This window comes from Manihot esculenta, chromosome 3 (assembly GCF_001659605.2).
Source record: "Manihot esculenta cultivar AM560-2 chromosome 3, M.esculenta_v8, whole genome shotgun sequence".
Classification (NCBI taxonomy): Eukaryota; Viridiplantae; Streptophyta; class Magnoliopsida; order Malpighiales; family Euphorbiaceae; genus Manihot; species Manihot esculenta.
The window spans coordinates 26,862,771-26,880,251 of record NC_035163.2 but is presented as its reverse complement, the minus strand read 5'-3'; the positions used below and the strand labels follow the sequence as shown (position 1 = coordinate 26,880,251).

Below are 17,481 nucleotides of genomic sequence, written 5' to 3'. Positions count from 1 at the left end.
GCTATTATTTATTAATTAATATTTAGATTATGATTCTGTTAACAAAATATTATTTTCAATAAAAAAAATCAATTTTATCAATTTCTCTCTCTTATTTGTCTCCCCTCCATTTCCATCGCTCCTTCCTTTCCGGCTTTGCTCATCTATGTTTATTTTTAATGCTATTAATAATTAATAATTATAATTAAAAAAATTATAAAATCATGTATTGTCTCAATTCTCTTAAAAATATATATATATTTAAAATGATAAAGTAATTTTTTTAATTCAAAATAAAAATAATAATAAATTAATTAAATTAAATTTTTACAAATTTTTTGATTAATAGAAATAGATGGGCATGTGGATTTTGAGTTTGGAAAAGCGGTTACTTTTTTGGATGAGACACAAGGGGAAACGCAAAAAATAAAGAGCAAAGCCACAAAGGACCCAAGGGAGGAGGGAAAGGGAAATATGGAACTTAAATTTATTTTAAAAAAATGTCTTTTTATATTTTTAAATCACAAAATTAAAAATATTTATGTATTTTTATACAATCAGATCTTTCAATTTTTTTTTATATATAAAAAAGAAGGTTAGTTAACTTGTTTTTTTATAGTAATTTTCTTTTCTTAAAATTCAAAAAAAAAAATAACAAATCATATTCAATTAAACCATAACCACCAAGTAATTTTAAAAATGTAATATAGAATTCAAAAACCTCCAACAATAGCTTAATACAACTTATGAACTCAACAATATTTCTTGAATTTTAATAAAATAAAATAATTAAACAAAAAACTTAACAATAATTTTTTTTTTTAAATGGACTCGGTTAAAATGAAACTTAAAAGAAAAATAAATGAGGATCATTTTGTACTAAATCTTAAAACTTAATTAATATAATTATCAAATTGACGAATAATAACAAAATTAAATGAGCAAGAGCAATTCACCCATTATTACTATTATTTTTCTTATTATGATATTCGTTAGGCTTTCATTAACGTCCTAATTAATCTGAGTATATTGATTTGGACTAATACAAATTCCAAACTATTCAATTTGAAGGGAATTGTAAAAAAGAAAAGAAAAGAAAAAACTACACATTCATTAGAATGCTCATGCAAGATTACACATGCCCCATGAACATGATTGCTCACTAAAAGAAAAAGAAAAACCACATGAAAGAATTTCTATTTAGTTTGAAAGAGTAAAAATATAAAAAATAAACTATTAAGTTTTAAATAATTGAAGAAAAAAGATAAAAGTTCAAATGCCCTGTGAATAGGCTTAAAGATCTAAGGTCCATTATCATAATACATTCTGTTTTAGCAGCATCATCAAATGGTCCAACTGATGGAGGATTATTGTCATAATACATGCATTTCAATAAAATGTGCATCTCTAACGATGTTGAAACTTGAAATAGTTCGTGCTTTGGCTGAAAAGATAAAATTAGGTACCAACTACTAGTCTACTCACTGAGAGGTCTTCTCAAACTGTTATTCATGGCAGTGTAGGTCTAACCAATCCCTGCGAGAACCCTTTGCCATATTGGGACTTCCCTTCCCAGTTCCCATCACCTACTATCTCTCGCGAATTCTCCAACTTATTTCCACCTATTCTTCTATCTGCTTCCTTCAGTTTCTGCTTGAACCGCTGTTTCCGACCAGAATAGTTCAGCTCTTGCTGCTTTGATTGCGAAGGTGGAGCCCCGTGAGGTCCTAGGTAAATGTTCTCTTCTTTTTTAGCCTGCAGAAAGAGGATAGTCACACAAATAGTTTCTAACAATTACTTTCACGCATACACAAACAAAATCTAAATCACCGGCAATTTGAAGCAACTACAAGTATGACTTTTCACTATAGCAGTTGACCTTGGGAGAAGGAGGTTTTGATGGTTCTACTGCGGAAGCATCAGGTTTTCCATTATCTGGACCTTCTATTCCCAAGCTTGGAATCACAAATCCATCAGTGTCTAGCACAAAACACACAAGTTAGAAAATTGGCAGAATGGATAGTATTCATTTCAACAACTTCCAGAAATTGTAGGATGCTGATGCTATAAATTATGTCAGTGGAGAAAGCTACATCTCCGTTGCAAAAGACAACCAAATTCACTATAATATCATAAATGAATATTCATTTTAAAAAATACAACCCAGTTTATCTCTCTCTTTCTCACACACATGCGTACAAATCAAACATTAAAATTTAATAGCATGACACATCCACGCTAAAAAAATTATCCAAGCTCCCAGACAAAAAAAAAAAAACAAAAAATTATCCAAGCTACGGATGTGTTGGTCTCTTCTTGAAAACCAATAATGTCAACTGAATCTTTGCATATCACCAAGGAACCAACAATACAGGCCGTGATAGGAAGAATATGATTCTCAACTAAATTGTTAAGTTTGCATCCACATGGGAAATCTAAATCATTATTCAGGACTTATATCTGCCAAAACAACTAAGTGCAAAATCACGTTTGATATCAGCCACCTGGGCTAATGCACACTTTTAGTTACATGAGACCCAGCATCAAATTCATGTAGACCAAACTGAAAAATGTTTAACAAAAGGGGGAAAATGAACAAAACTAAAAACAAGAAGGAGGTCCACATAAAATTGGTAAGGGATCCATAAAGCATCCAATTGTCATAAACAATCTTCAAAAAATGTGCAACAAACACGGGCTTAGTCCACTGATATCTTGATAAACTATTAAGAATAACTCCACCTATAACAAACTGCTATTATTGCCAAAGGAACAATTGCCGAGACCGAATCCTTGGATGCAACACTTGTTATCTAATAAATTGCCATGTGACAAACAATAATTCCATCCATTTTGAAAGCAACTTCTCCAGCAACAGATGTCACCACAATTTTTCCTAGCTTACACTGTTTTTCTTCTTATGAAACGTCTATTTCAATAATCAATGATTCAATGAACTTCTACAGTACTTTCCCCTTTCCATTTGAAAATTGCTGTCTTTCTCTCTCTCCCTCTTGTTTATTCTGACTTCTTTGTCTATTATCAAAGTCAAAGCATCATTTCTCTTAACTTTCCTATATTACCCCTTGCATTTTATTATAAAGAATTTTATAGAAGACATATCGTTAATTAAGTGACCAATCACTGAGGAAAACCAAATTTAGGAAGCTCAAAATTTAAGTCACCTCCATGTACATCACTCTATCATTTTTGAAATAGTAACTAAATCAAGGACATCAGAGAGAACAGTATATGTGAGATGGAGAAAGCACAAATGTTCAGGTTGAAGCTCAAAATTTAAAATCAACTAATAGTCTGCAACTACTTTGAAAACTTCTCAAATTAATTTGGATAGTGACAAAATCAACATATTTGACACAGAAAAAAAGTAGCAAAGCAATTAAGCCCATATAAGAAATATAATAGCAAGATAAACCATCATATCCAAGTTACCACATAGCCTTCACAGTCACAATCTCAACCAATTTCAATACCACAAAAACGAAGGCCACTAAGATCCAAACGTTTTTTCCTTTCTTGTTTTCGAGGGAGCCAAACTGAAAGTAAAGGAATTGAGGAAATACCCCATTCATCTTCCTCGTCAGTGATTGGGGGAGTGTTGTGCGATAGAGAGTGGTCCATGGGACGCTGCCGATCATCGATTTTAAAGGCCAAAGGGCGCAAAAGCCCAGATGAGATGTGATCAGACAGAAAATTTCACCAGTCGGCAACCCAGGAAAGAAAAAATTGTGTATCTTCTGATCGTTAACAAACCAAGTCGGCTTCCTATATAAACTAAGAATCTCCAAATATGCGAAGTTTCGATGCTATTGCACAGAAATTAATAAATTAAAACCCTAACCCTAGAAAGTAGAAACTGAAAGGATCTCAGCGTGAATGCCGTAATTGTATTGTGTGATTTTTATTACCGGAAAGGCCCCCACTTTTCTATAAAGGTCTACTTAGGAAATTGAGGGTAGTTTCGTCATTCTAGTAACACTGGAGGATCTAAGTTGACCAGTTGCGGTTATGTTTGATTGACAGTCGTGATTTGGAGTTGAAAAACAGTTCAGTTTTATCGACGGTCTGATTTGAACAAGAGCACAGTATCAATTATAAATTAATTTCATAAAGAAGTTATTTTTTATTTTTCATTAAAATAAATCGTTGCTCAGTTTCATAATTTTTATTTTAAAATTATATTTTATTTTGTTTTTATATAATAATAATATATAAATGGACTATTATAATTTTATTTTGTTTCATTTAATTTTTTAAAAAAAATTTCAAAATATTTATTAATAATTAATAAAATTTATATTTTTAATATGAATATAATTAAAAAATTAATAAACAAATTGTTCAAAAAATAGAATGGAGATAAATTATAAAATAAAGAAAGTTTTTTTTATTTTATTGTGTGATTTATATTTTTTAATTAATATGAAAATCATACAAATCAAAATGTTAACTAATAAGGGCTAATTTAATTTGTCTTGCACCTCGTGGAAGTAGCTACATGCCAATGGTTATGTAATATAATAGAGCATTTTTTTTTAAATATAATAATTTTTTATAGAAATTCAAATTTGAGAGCCATCAATGAATTAAAAAACATATTATGCAGAGTTTATTATTTTAATGAGAATTATAAAAAGGTAAAAGCTATTTATTATACGAGCTATTTGCTTGTATAATTATTGGATTTAGGGTAACGGTTGATTAATTCACATGTCTCCTCATGAACTAGAACGAAATTTCCATTGCAAGGACAGGAGAAGAGCATCAACATAACCTGTGAAGAAAGCCATTGATGTTGCAGAGATAGAATCCTTTTGCAGTCAAGATCACAAGAACCCATCCATCAATACATTCAAAATATAAAATATATTATTACATGAAGGGCACTGGACAAGATTGGATGGTTAAGGCGACCTTTGCGAGGTTAAAAGATCAGCAAAGTTACTTTTGTTTTCTCTGCACTTTTTCTTTCTTTGACTGTAACCATGCCATAAAGTGGGTTGGTTTTTTCATCCCTTAAATAACAAGCCACATATTCCCACAGCATGAAGAATGCTGGCAATTGATGATAATGTCATAAATGATGTTGTTTCATACAGTCATGATTATCTTGCCAGCTTTATGATAATTTCATTTTCCACAGATCTTGATTTCAAACCAAGATTTTTATGTAACCTGTGAGATGCATTCATTGTCATTACACAGTAGTTACCATGAACCTGACCATTTTCTTTAACTGGGTATGTGTTTGTGTGTGAAACATAAGACTAAATGGTGCATGGCATTACCAGCCAAAAGATCTCTTCAAAGAAATGGGACTCCACTAAGATCTCTGGAGGCAGCAGCAGAAAATGGACTGGTGTAATTATATCATTACACTTTGATGATGTAATTGCAGACAGCAGAAAATGGGGCATCATGATTTGTTACTGTGCTCTTTTGGTGAATTGGGTTCCTGACAAATCTGCAGCAATGGCTTTTACTTTGACTATGAAAAAAGGATTCAGTTTTACTCAAAACTTTTGGGTTTAATTGAATAATTATTATAATGCGAACAAAGGATTTGATCCATTATGCAAGAGAATCCTTTTTGAGATAAAGATTTTCTTTTGATAATGAGCTTTGTTTGATTGTGGGTGAAAAAGGGACTGACAAGTAGGACACTGTAAAGGTGTGCAGGTTTTTGGTCTAACGAGTTATGCGTTTGGTGGGTTTTATGGTGCCGTGTGAAGAGCACATACGTGTTACACTGGCAGATGGATACGGCAATTCGAGATTTGAGATTGAGAAATGATAGTAGTTTTGGTCTTTTCAAGAAAAACTAGCGGCAGATACGAATAAACAGTTTGGTGTTTAGAGAAAGAAGAACAACCCAGTTGTTTTTTTTCCAAGGAGAAGCCTTGTGAGAGGAAATAAGCACCCCGATTTCAGTGCAAGAAATTACACAAGGGCTATCCCTCTCTCATTCATCCCTTAACCAAGTTCTTGGATTCTGCCTTGTTAACTCTGTCCAGGTATGCAAGGATGGGTTTTCATCTTTTCTTCTCTATCCAATCTCCTCTCTATGCTACCTGCTCTCTTTGTTTCCTCTCAACTTCTCATTAGCCTTTTCATATAGATCTATCTCTTCCTCTGCAGCCAATTTCATAAACCTGTTTCTGACCCCTTAAAAAAATGGGACAAACAGTTGAGAGTCCGATTTCTTCTTCGAAGTGTTTCATCAAACTTTCATTGCTCTGTGTTGCAGCCTTTGTCCCTTCTCTAATCTTTATTTGTTTCCTAACTTATGGATTCTCTCCTTTCCTTATATCAATCTCTATTTTGCTTGTATCGACCACCCTTATTCTCACATTCTCAAAGATAAAGATGATTACTCTTGGGAATCCAACACGTGATGATGAAGTTTCCATGTGTAGTCCTAAGAACCTACTTGTAAAGGAAGGTGAACAGATGCTAAATCCAGAAGTGGAAGCTGTTACTCAATGCAATGGTGCCCAGCAAAATGAAGTTACTGACAACCATGGGTATCAAGTTGAACCAACAGATTTCACTTCAGCTAGTGAAAGTGGTGATGATTTCTCAGAAAGTGAAAATTTTAGGCTTAATTGGTTGTCTTTCAATAATATGGGTAAAAATGTAGCAATCTCTGAAAGTTCATTCTCTTCTGATAATAATGAGGATGAAGATAATCTCATTGAAATAAGCTTTCCGGATAATATTTCTGTTGAGTTGAATGAAGAGTTGGAGGAAAAACTGCAGACAGAGTTCTTACCTGAATCCATTTTCAGGCAAGACGGTCTAATGGAGCTATTGGCAGATATTAATGAGGTGAATGAGGAGGATAACTTGATTGAGATTGACCTTTTCATGGGCTCCATAAAGGGTTGAAGCTTAGAGATTGAAGCATGTTCCTGCCAATCTAGTACAGGTCAAATCGTTATAGTTTTTCTTCTTCTGTAACAAAGGTTGATGCTAGGGTTTAGCTTTAAGATAACATGTTCTACCATGTGTTGTGATGCTCGAGTGTGAAGCTTCTGCAATATCATTAACTGGACTTATGTTACAATGTTTGATATTTTTGGGAGCATGGGTCATCATTCTTTTATATTTTTAAACATTCACCAAGAATCCAATGCAGCACAATAGCCAAGTACTAAAAATCCACAAGTAGTTTATATAGCTAAGAATCATTACCATTTTACTAGTAAGAGATTGGAGTTGGCAGTAAGGAGCAAAAGCAAACTTCAGATTTTTTTCTGTTCAAAACAGAACCTGGAAAGCAGTTTCCGCCATGTCCTTGCACACACAGATTCCTATAAATCCAGTACCTCTGAAAAAAAAAAAACAGCTGTCGAAATGATCTATACATAGAGAAAAAGTAAAGCACAAAGATTTCCTCATCAACATTGCGTCAAACACAACTCAACCAAAAGTAATCCTTGTATGCACTATTCTGTAACAAAATAATGTTCTAATCCTTATAAAGAATAGTCATCAATCTGTGTAACATCACTGCTCGGTATTGCATCTCCAGAATTTCCAAATCAAACATTCACAGTTACACTACAGCCTTGAAACCTTTGCAATGAGCATCTTGCATTACCTTTACCGTGGACAAAGATTAAGATCTTGGCCAGCCAAATCTTCATTATACCAAGAAACTCCAAACCAAATGCAATTGGTTTCGGACCGCTCTTTGATAGATGCTTTGGACTATAGAATTTCCTAAGATGCCTCGTCCCCATACTGCATAAAATGGTTACAATGATGTGATCAAAGCCAATGATTGTGCATGACAGTCCCCAAGCAATTCATGGGCGAAGAGCTCCCCAGAAAAAGACCTTATTTACAAGATACCTGAAAATAGTTCAAGTTAGAAAATGTGTAAAAAATATTTGAATATTTTAAAAAAAAAATGATTTTATTAATAAGAACTATGCTTCAGGTGTGATGATAGAAGGACAGTGAGACCCAGAACGGCAAAGGAACAAATCAAAGTACAGCCAAGTAATTTCAAGCTAAATGCAAAGGGTAGGACTATTTAGCAAATTTCTTTAAAATATGTGTTTGCATAAGCGGAATCTTTCTTTGAACTGGTTATTGTCCCTTCATAAATTTGTTTGCATAACGATAAATCTATATTGGAACCATCTAGCTTCAATCTCCAGAAGAACTTGCAGGAGCCATCTGTGTTCGTAGACAAAAAGGTGAATGAACTCCCAAGTTAATTTCTCAGGCTTAACCTATATGGAAGGTTAATATTGGGGGCTACATCAATTTTCATTTTCTGACCGTTCAACCTGCTACCTAATCAGAACACTTGATTACAGTCCTGTTCTTGTGAATTCATAAATGAAAAAGAAAAATTCCTCTATAATTGGTTTAAAAAAAAACTGCAAATTCATAGCAATTTTGTTCTATCCTATCTTCCAAAGTTATCAATCTGCAGCCTCATCTACTTGCCAAAAATATGGAAACTATAACTACCAACTTTAAATTGTTACAACAATGAAAACCATCGTATAGCTTAATTACTTCTTCAATTATTTCCACTGCACCTGGAGAACGTTGCACTATCCGAGAATCGTAATTCTGAACAAAGAAGATAGAAGGAGAAGAACTTTTATAGTGAAAACTGATCAATCACAAAAGGCAACGCAACACCCAGTTGAAAACATGAATGAACTTGTTGGAGAGAGTCCAAAAGCATGAGAAAATGGAAATTTCCTGAATAATTGATCATAGAGAAGGCGATGACCAAAAAATCAAAGAAACAACCATAGGTAAGCTTCATAATTATCATCATCTACCATATAGTCGAAACTTAATTTCAGAAAAACTGTACTAGAAGCAAAAATTACAGAGCAGCAAAACTTACTTCACGGCCAATAGCTCAAGGTACCCACAGCATCGATGAGTCAAAAATGAATTGTTTTTTTCTTTGGATGTGTATTTGCAGAGCATGCATGAGAGCACTACCATGGACACTGAGATCAAAGATACAACAGCTCCTTTAGTTTTCACAGGCGCCATTGCAGCGTTTCAAGACGCAGACCTCAGACAGGTGGATTGGAATGAAATTACTCTAGTTTGGAATAACTTTCTCCCTCCTCACAAGCATACAGAAATCTCTGGCTAGGTTCAAAGCCAAGTGAACATTAATCCCTTTTTTAAAAAAGAAAAAAAGAAAAATGGAATTTAGGGGAGCAAGTTTAAAAATTTTCATTTCAAAGTTGGAAATAGCCAACCATTTCAGTGACAGACAGGACAAGGTAAATATTATCCAAGTTTAATGTCCCAAACACCCTCCTCCTATTGTTTCATTATTTTTATTACAAGAATATACTTAAATAGGGTAATATTAGTTTTTTTTTTTTTTAAAAGGGATATTTAGCAAAATGAAATTTTATTAAACGACTTATTTTGAGTCATAATAGTTACGGCATTTGTAAAAATTAAATTATATAAATTGAATTTAATTTATATTAATAATATTTGAATGCATACTGAATTTAATTAAAAATTAATTTAAATTAATTTTTAAATTAATTTTAAATTTAATTATTATTATTTAAATAAAATCTGAATCATTTAGCCTTATATATTTTAATTAATAATTTATATAAAAAATATTTTTTATTAATAATTTTTATTTAAAAATTTAATATTTTAAAAAACATTTAAATTTAAATTTTTAAATAAAAATATATAAAAAATTTATAAATATTATTATAAAATATATTTTTTATATTAAATTAATTATTTATATAAATAGTTTAAATAGTAGATAGGGAATACTTTCTATATGAAATTTAAATTCAATAGAAATCCGCAATAAATATTATTTTTAAAATTTAATTATATACCAAATCCGATTATAACTATTTAAATATATTCTATTAGTATTTGTTCGAATCCATATTCGAAAATACTAAATCCATAACTATCCTTGCTAATCATGTCATATGTTTTTTATATAAGAAAACCATCCTTACTAATCATCTTATATTTTTTTATATAACTTTTTTTATATAATTATTGCTCAGTTTTTTTTTCGCGATTTTATTTTAACCACATTATATATATTTTAAAATATTTAATTATTTTAAATTTATTATAATTGATATATAAAATGAAATTTAATTTTAAAATAATTTAAATATTTATTATTAATACATTTAAACACAATACTTTCTTAATAATTATAATAACTCATACAACCCATATACATCCTAAATAAAAAAATGCAATTTTATGATAAATTTAAAATTACAATTTTCAATTTTAATTAAATACGATTATTTATTTTTAGTGTACATTAAAACATGAAAAATTATAATTTTATAAAATAATAAAATTTACGATAAATAATCATGTTTAATGAATTTTAATAAATGTAATATTAAAATTAAATTGAACGTTAGCTAAAATAATTTAATTATCATTTGTTAATGCATAATTAAATCACTCTTTACAATGAATAATTAGTATTTTACATTCGCAATATGAAATTCTTAAAATTAAAATATCCACTCTATAATGACTCAGATCATTTTAGTATCCAAAAAATATTTCAATAAAATTAACAAATTAAAAAAAATCATTAAATAACTGAAAAAAATTATAACCCATAAAATAAGTAAATTTATAAAAATTATAATAAATTTAAATTTTTAATAATTCTTTTTAATTAAAAATTAAAAAAATATAATATAATACTTTTTAAATTTATTTAAATATAAATACTAGACTAAATATAATAGATTATAATTTTAATTCTTGAATAAATTAATCCAACTTGGTATATGTATGTGTATTTAATATATATATTCCCCAAATATTAAAAAAGCGTATGCAAAAAAATCGATGGGCACTTTAGGAAACAAAGACTTCCTGTGGAAAAGTTACCAAAAGTTAGGCTTTCTAACCAAAATAACACAACAAAACACGTCACCCTCTGTGATAACCTCCACATCAATCTCCCCTTTCTCTCTCTCTTCCTCTGCAAAATCCACCACTAACTCCGCCATGGAGATCCAAGAAAAGATCATACACTACAAGTACCATATCATCTTCACCTTCATTATCTCTCTCATATTTGTCGCTATAATCTTTCTAGCTCCAAGTTTTGTTACGATCTTGGCCTATTTCTGGCCTCTCTTTCTCTCCACTGCTCTGTTTCTTGTTGCTGTAGTCTTCTTCGGCAAGACCTCTTCACCAGGCACTGAAACTGAATCTTCCGGTGACAAAGCTGTCGAGGGTCTCTTGGACTATGTTGCTGGCCAACCTGAACAAGTGGTGGAAAATCTCAAGCCAGAATAGTTCCTTTTCTTTTTTCTTTGGCTTGTAGTTCTTCTAACCTATGTTTTCCTTAATTTTCTCTTTCTTGAAGGCTGCTCTTCCCATTTCTTCTTCACCATCTCCTCCTCCTCCTTCTTCTTCCTCCGGTTAGAAGTTGAGAGAAGATGAACTGTAAGCGACGGGAAGAGCGTGTGTTTTGCTAGTTATTGATTATGAAACTGATCTCCATCTCCACTGTTTTGATTCAATTTTATCTTCTTTTTTCTTTTGTTTTCTTTTGGGGTGATAAATTGCACATGGTGTACATTGCGCACCATAGAAAATTGTGTCTAATTGGTGATTAGCGGTTGAATCACCAGTGGCTGTGGGGTACCATCCACATAATTGCATTGCTGAACGCTGATCTAAAACTCTTAGCCTTAGTCAGTGTAATTAAATCTAAAAAATTAGATAATTCAAATCAGAAAAATTATATAAGACAAAAATATAATTATATTATAAAACAGCAAACAATACTTATTACTTTTAATTATATTAACTATAATTTTTTAATTAATGTAATTGTAAACTTAATTTTTGAAAAAAAAAGGTACGTATGTAAAAAAATTAAAAAATTTTTATATATAAAAAATTCCAGATCAGAACTATTGTATCACATGAAGTATATAGACAGTACAAGTCGCATGGAGGGGCATGTTGCATGCACGAACTTCTGAAAATTAATGTTTCTTGTAAATTGATTAAAAAAAATGTTTCTTGTAAATATCATAATCTAATAGTTGATACCGTGCACTTACAAGCTTTTTAAAAAATAAGTAATAATTAAATTCGGAGAGATCTCTAGTTTAATACTCAATTCTCCATCTCCTTATTAAAAAATAAAAAATAATAATAAATCCTATGCATAGTTGTATTCGGAGTTATGCATCAGATATTTCTTATACGAAAATATATTTAATTAATAAAGTATAATTAAATAAAAATATTTATATAATCTTAATTTAGTTATTAACCAGATATATGCAGAAATATTTTCTTTATGTCATATGGAATGTGAACAAGATGTTATTCTAAGGTCAAGATGTCGAAAGTTGTGACACTTGTACGGTGACGCCGCAGTGTGTCCCCATTATATTCTATTCTATTAGCTCACGTGCTAAGGTGTACGCACTAGGTATTCGTTCCGAGACATTTTAATCAAAGATCGTTCAATTCATGTGTGAGTGTCAATGGACGGTGATGATTGTACTTGTACCGGTCAACAGTTCTCCTCAATAAGGTTCGGCTTTTGAGATCTGACCCATCCTTTCTGATTAAAATAGAGTATCCTGGAGTCTCCTCGGTCTCCGATGGAAATAAACAATTCAGGGAAAGTGTTGCCTGGACCCACCCATCTAATTAAGCAATAGGCTTATTGAAAAAACACTTTATTCTCAACTAATTAAAAAATAACATATTAATACTGATCTCGTACTTTCCTTAACTAAGAAGTGTCGAATTCAAATTTGAATACGAAATTCGTTTAAAATTAAAGAAAAAACACTGGTTGTTGGGATTAAGACATTTTAACTATGGTTTAATCTCCTAAGATTGGGAAATTTACACTAGCCAACAGGGAAGATGGGAGAACATCAGCTCGGAGGAAATCTTTAAGACAGATTGAAAACATGGTATACAAACTATAGTAGATGTTGAAAACTTTGTAATATTATGTAGTTGTACAGGTAGATGAGCCATTGGCTTTGTGATGCTTCAGTTCAGATCACCTCTTTGTTTGTGTAGATTGAGCAATCACAAGATCAGATGCTGACAAGGTTCCAGATTCATCAACATCAAGATCCTCAAACTCTTCCATTACAAGAGATATATCTTCTTCTGTGATCTTACCCATCTCTTTGAGCTTATAAATCACAAACTCAGCAGCCCTATGGAATTTTGCAGGAAATAGAGAATCAGCAATGGAGCTAACAATCTACACAACAATGTTAATCTAACACAAAAATTAACTTACCCAACAACTCCATCATTATCAATATCAGCTGCCTCCAGGTCAAGATTGATCATTTTTCTGGTGAGGACCCAATTGACCAAAGCCCTTTGTCTGCTTTCAGTGAACATCTCAGCAGTGCTGAGAAAAAACTGACCTAAACCGATCGTGCTAATGAGAATCCAGAATATCGCAAATGCACGCCCACCTCTAGTCGAGAAGCTCTCATCTCCATAGCCTAACGTTGTAACTGTTGCACAGACACAATAGAATGCATCCAAAAGTTCTAAGCCTTCGACCGAAGCTATGAAGATGGTTCCGACCAACATAAGCGCAAGAATAATGGCTAATGTCAAGAGGCACTTGTATTTCACTCTGTTAGATTCAAACTCCTTTATGATCTGACTTGGACCTTGTTTATGATACTTGTTTAGAGCTTTAATCAGCAATATTTCCTGCTTCTCTACCAGGTAATCTGCTGCTTTGCTTAGTATCAATCCGACAATTGCCATACCAGAGAAGACAAAAACAGAGGCAAGTAACTTGGCAAAGGCCGTATTTGGTACCAGGTCCCCATATCCTACAGTAGTCATAGTCACAACACAGAAATAAACAGCATCAATAATAGGATTTGTTTTTGTCCCTTCAATATCATCCCTGTACAAGTAGAAGCATACGGTGCCAACACCCAAGTAGCCAGCCAAGAGAGCAGCTACTTGCTTCAAACTTGGACTGAAACTGAGTTTCCCAAGAATGGATTCAGGGTGTGAGAGTGAGCGACAACGATCAGCATCAGAAGGAACACATTCTGTTATAGGAGCACTTCTAACTCGGCGAAATCTTCTTCTGTTGGGAGCATGTTTATTATCCGTTTGCAGTGTGGAATCCACTACTCCTGACAGCAATGGCTGGTTTGCACCATTGGAAGCCATCAAGACTGGAACAGTCTTAGGATACCTGAAAATTATCAATATGTTGAGCTATAGTTTAAACATGGAAGTCGGAAAGATTAGAAACAATTCTAACAAAATCCCAGATAAGAAACATAGACGCCATCAAAACATATCTGGCTAGAAAGGTCTAAATACTCATGCATAGCTCTTGCATATTTCATTCCGATACCGGAAACTAATTGTTTACAGTTTTTCTATCTTGGCAACTCTTCTGCCTCAACTATTAAGCGACAGCCTCAGTGTCATACCCAGGAAATTCTATGAGAACAATTGAACACATTTACTTCAATTGCAACATGATACCAATTCAAGTTATTGAAAGCAAGATCAAAATCAAGCATAAAATAAAACAAAAATAAATCAAGAAGAACAAGGTTTTTGTGAAGCTAAGTGCTAGTGCTAAATCCAGAATCCTCACTAGCAAGTAAGAAAGACTCCACTCCACCACAATTGAACTTCTAGGGTGATTTGCAAGCAACTATTGAGCGAGAGTTAAATGGTAGAACTTAGAAGCAAGTTGGAAATAAATTTAAAGTGCTCTTTCATTAGGGAAATTTCCTAGCAGATTCCACACTAAAAACGCTTAAGATCGACGTCATTTTAATCCCTGCAGGCAAAATTGTCCTCGACAGCATACCTACTTCTCTACAATGAAACTGGGTTGTCCTTAAATTTCAGCCTTTGGCCGACCATATGATCTGGGACGTATTGTGAACATGTGATAAGGAAGTTTCGCATACCAATCCAAATTACAAAGTAAAGTCATAACTTGTTCTGGATAATGAGTACTTGATTTTACTGCCAATTTCTAATAAAGGATTGAGTGAACAAGAAATAAAAATAAGAGAAAAAGCATTCCGACCCACAATTATAAAGCTTTTCACACAGATAATGCACAGAAGGCTTCGAGTAAGAAGAGATCTATAACAGAGGAAACAGGGAGACCTTTAGCAATGATGCTTCAAAGGAACCGAACAATCGGTGTTAAAGTTGGAAACTTCGCAGAGGAGCTTCAGGACAAAACAGAAAGTTGCAGAGAGAGAGAGAGAGAGAGAAATTACCTGAGAAAGCCGAATTGGATGGATTTTTCAAGAATTATAGAGGGTTGATCAGCAAAACCTTGAGGACATCCTAGAAGATTAGTTAGTGTGTAATGAAGTGACTTCTTGTCTGCTGATGGGATCTTGAGTTTGCTGTACCTAAAAGTGGAATTAAAATGGTATTATGAGCTGATCCTTGGGTTTCTTTGGAATTAGGACAGCAGGTGGCAGGTGCTGTTAAGACAGTTTTTGCTAATTAAATCTAGGCGATGAATAGAGATTTTGGTTTTTTAATGGATGATTATCAACAGCATTTGACTTGAATTTCATTCTATTTATTTAGATCAATTTAAAAATTTCTGTAATAAAAATTAGATAAAAAGTTATAAAATAAGTACAGAACATCACTGCAGAAGAAGCCAATCTAGCTAAAAATACAAGATCTCAAAAAAGAAAAAGGAGCCCATGACGAAGGCCCAGAACAGATTGCCCAAAAGAAGACCCAACTCTGGAGTTGAGAATATTATTATCACCATGGATTCCTCTCATTTCTGTGAAGCTTCACATTCAGTGATATTGTATCAAAACAGAAACAAGTAATTGGAAATTCAGACATGCCACCTTGTCTGAACATAAAATATTACATCTTTTTACTAATAGTAATTTCTTACAATATTATCAACTCAAAATATGAAATACCAATAAATTTAAGTATCTCAATACCTCCGTTTAGTAAAAAAAATTTTACAAAAATTTAATTTAATTGATTTTTTTCTTAATAATTTTTTTATTTGAAATTATTTTTTTTAATTTAAAAAAAATGAAAAGTAGAGATGATCAACAAATCATATATTTTGTATAAATAGAAGCAATAAAACCCTCCTGCATAAGAACCAAAATATCCATCCATTTTTAAGAAGTATGGTTCAAATCGATTGAGCTCATGCAACTCTCTGATTCTGGATTTTTTTTTTGCTCTCAGTTACTTAATTTTAATAGGTATATCGTTATATCCATTCAATTTTTTTTATATATAAAAAAAGTATTTTCTAAAGTTTACTTATCAAACAATTATTCATACTAAATTGTATAAAACTTATTAGATTCCATCAGGAATTTTAACCATTAACATTTTATTAAGATAAAATAATAGAAATGGGAGATTAAAAACTGAAAAATCTTATTAAAATTTTTAAAAAATTAAAAAGTGAGTCTCAAATAATTAAAGAAAACTATCTATAATAAAAAAAAAATTCTAATATATAAAATTATAAAAATATCTAAAAAAATAATTAAAATGTAAAATTAATTCTCTAAATAATAAAATTTTCACTTCAAACTCTATGATGAGCCTTTAACTGTCAACACACTTTTAAAAGTCATGCATTTTGAAATTTTTTTTTTAAATATTATCGTGGATCTCCACTAAATCTCGACAACAAAAATTAGGTTCATAAAATTCAAGACTAATTACTTTGTATTACTAAAATTTAATGAAATTTTCGGTAAAAAATATATGTGATCTATTTTATGGGTTGATAAAAAATATTTTTAGATAAAAGTTTAATTTTACTCCTTAACTTTTAGCTCATATTTAAATAAATCTATTTTTAAAAATGAAGATCGAAACTGGGAGAAGGAAAGAAAAAAAAATGATTAGGACTTAGGAGAGATTGGAATGTGAATTTAATTTGATGATTAGTTGATATTATATGCTACTTTCCTTTCTTGTTAAAAGGGAATGGCACAATGTATTATTGCATTATATTTTTGAATGATTTTAGGCACAACAAGGAAGAGAAGTGGACCCTTCATTACTTAAGACTTGGCATTGTCAAGGTCAGCTTCCAATACAAGAAGCCACTGCCAGCCCCAAAATTTCCTTAAAATCATATGCAATTAATGCCTTTTTTTACATTATATTATTATTTAAATTAATAAATATTTTACGACATTCTAAATAACACACAAAAACTTGGTCCGTGAATAAACAAATAAGCTTTGATGTCTACATTTATCCATAAATCTCCAACTTGCATACATCATATTGTGGATATCTAATTCTAGGTTTTGCATTTAATCAATACCCACAAAACCTTCATCACCACAACTGTTGTCATAGAATCAAGTTGCCAGAACTCTTATCTACGTGAAGTTGGAAATATTAATAACCAATTAATGTGCAAACAACAAGGTGGCA

The 17,481-nt window shown here is 31.6% G+C and overlaps 3 protein-coding genes and 1 long non-coding RNA gene across 6 annotated transcripts; 1 reads left to right on the top strand and 3 right to left on the bottom strand.

The window, feature by feature from the left end:
* Positions 1-1,244: 1,244 nt before the first annotated feature.
* On the bottom strand, positions 1,245-3,878 carry LOC110610250. The gene is made up of 3 exons (XM_021750088.2): positions 3,564-3,878; positions 1,859-1,959; positions 1,245-1,734 (listed from the first exon to the last, which is right to left on the bottom strand). Exons 1-3 carry the CDS (start codon positions 3,619-3,621, stop codon positions 1,489-1,491), a joined length of 405 nt encoding a protein of 134 aa, XP_021605780.1. The 5' UTR covers positions 3,622-3,878; the 3' UTR covers positions 1,245-1,488.
* Positions 3,879-6,174: 2,296 nt separating this feature from the next.
* LOC110610929 lies at positions 6,175-7,073 on the top strand. Its single transcript, XM_021751011.2, has one exon. It carries the CDS (start codon positions 6,175-6,177, stop codon positions 6,886-6,888), a length of 714 nt encoding a protein of 237 aa, XP_021606703.1. The 3' UTR covers positions 6,889-7,073.
* Positions 7,074-7,354: 281 nt separating this feature from the next.
* Positions 7,355-9,238, bottom strand: LOC110610930. Its single transcript, XR_002487301.2, has 2 exons — positions 8,879-9,238; positions 7,355-7,857 (listed from the first exon to the last, which is right to left on the bottom strand). It is a non-coding gene; the product is annotated as an uncharacterized LOC110610930 (long non-coding RNA).
* Positions 9,239-12,772: 3,534 nt separating this feature from the next.
* Positions 12,773-15,528, bottom strand: LOC122721223 (two-pore potassium channel 1-like). 3 transcript variants are annotated; one of them, XM_043954655.1, is made up of 3 exons: positions 15,187-15,528; positions 13,313-14,245; positions 12,773-13,226 (listed from the first exon to the last, which is right to left on the bottom strand). In XM_043954655.1, the coding sequence occupies exons 2-3, from the start codon at positions 14,218-14,220 to the stop codon at positions 13,064-13,066; spliced, it is 1,071 nt and encodes a 356-aa protein (XP_043810590.1). In that variant the 5' UTR covers positions 14,221-14,245; positions 15,187-15,528; the 3' UTR covers positions 12,773-13,063. The 3 variants fall into 3 exon arrangements, with proteins under 3 accessions (XP_043810590.1, XP_043810589.1, XP_043810591.1); XM_043954654.1 differs by having other exon boundaries at positions 15,303-15,526; XM_043954656.1 differs by lacking the exon at positions 15,187-15,528 and adding an exon at positions 14,660-15,174.
* Positions 15,529-17,481: the final 1,953 nt, after the last annotated feature.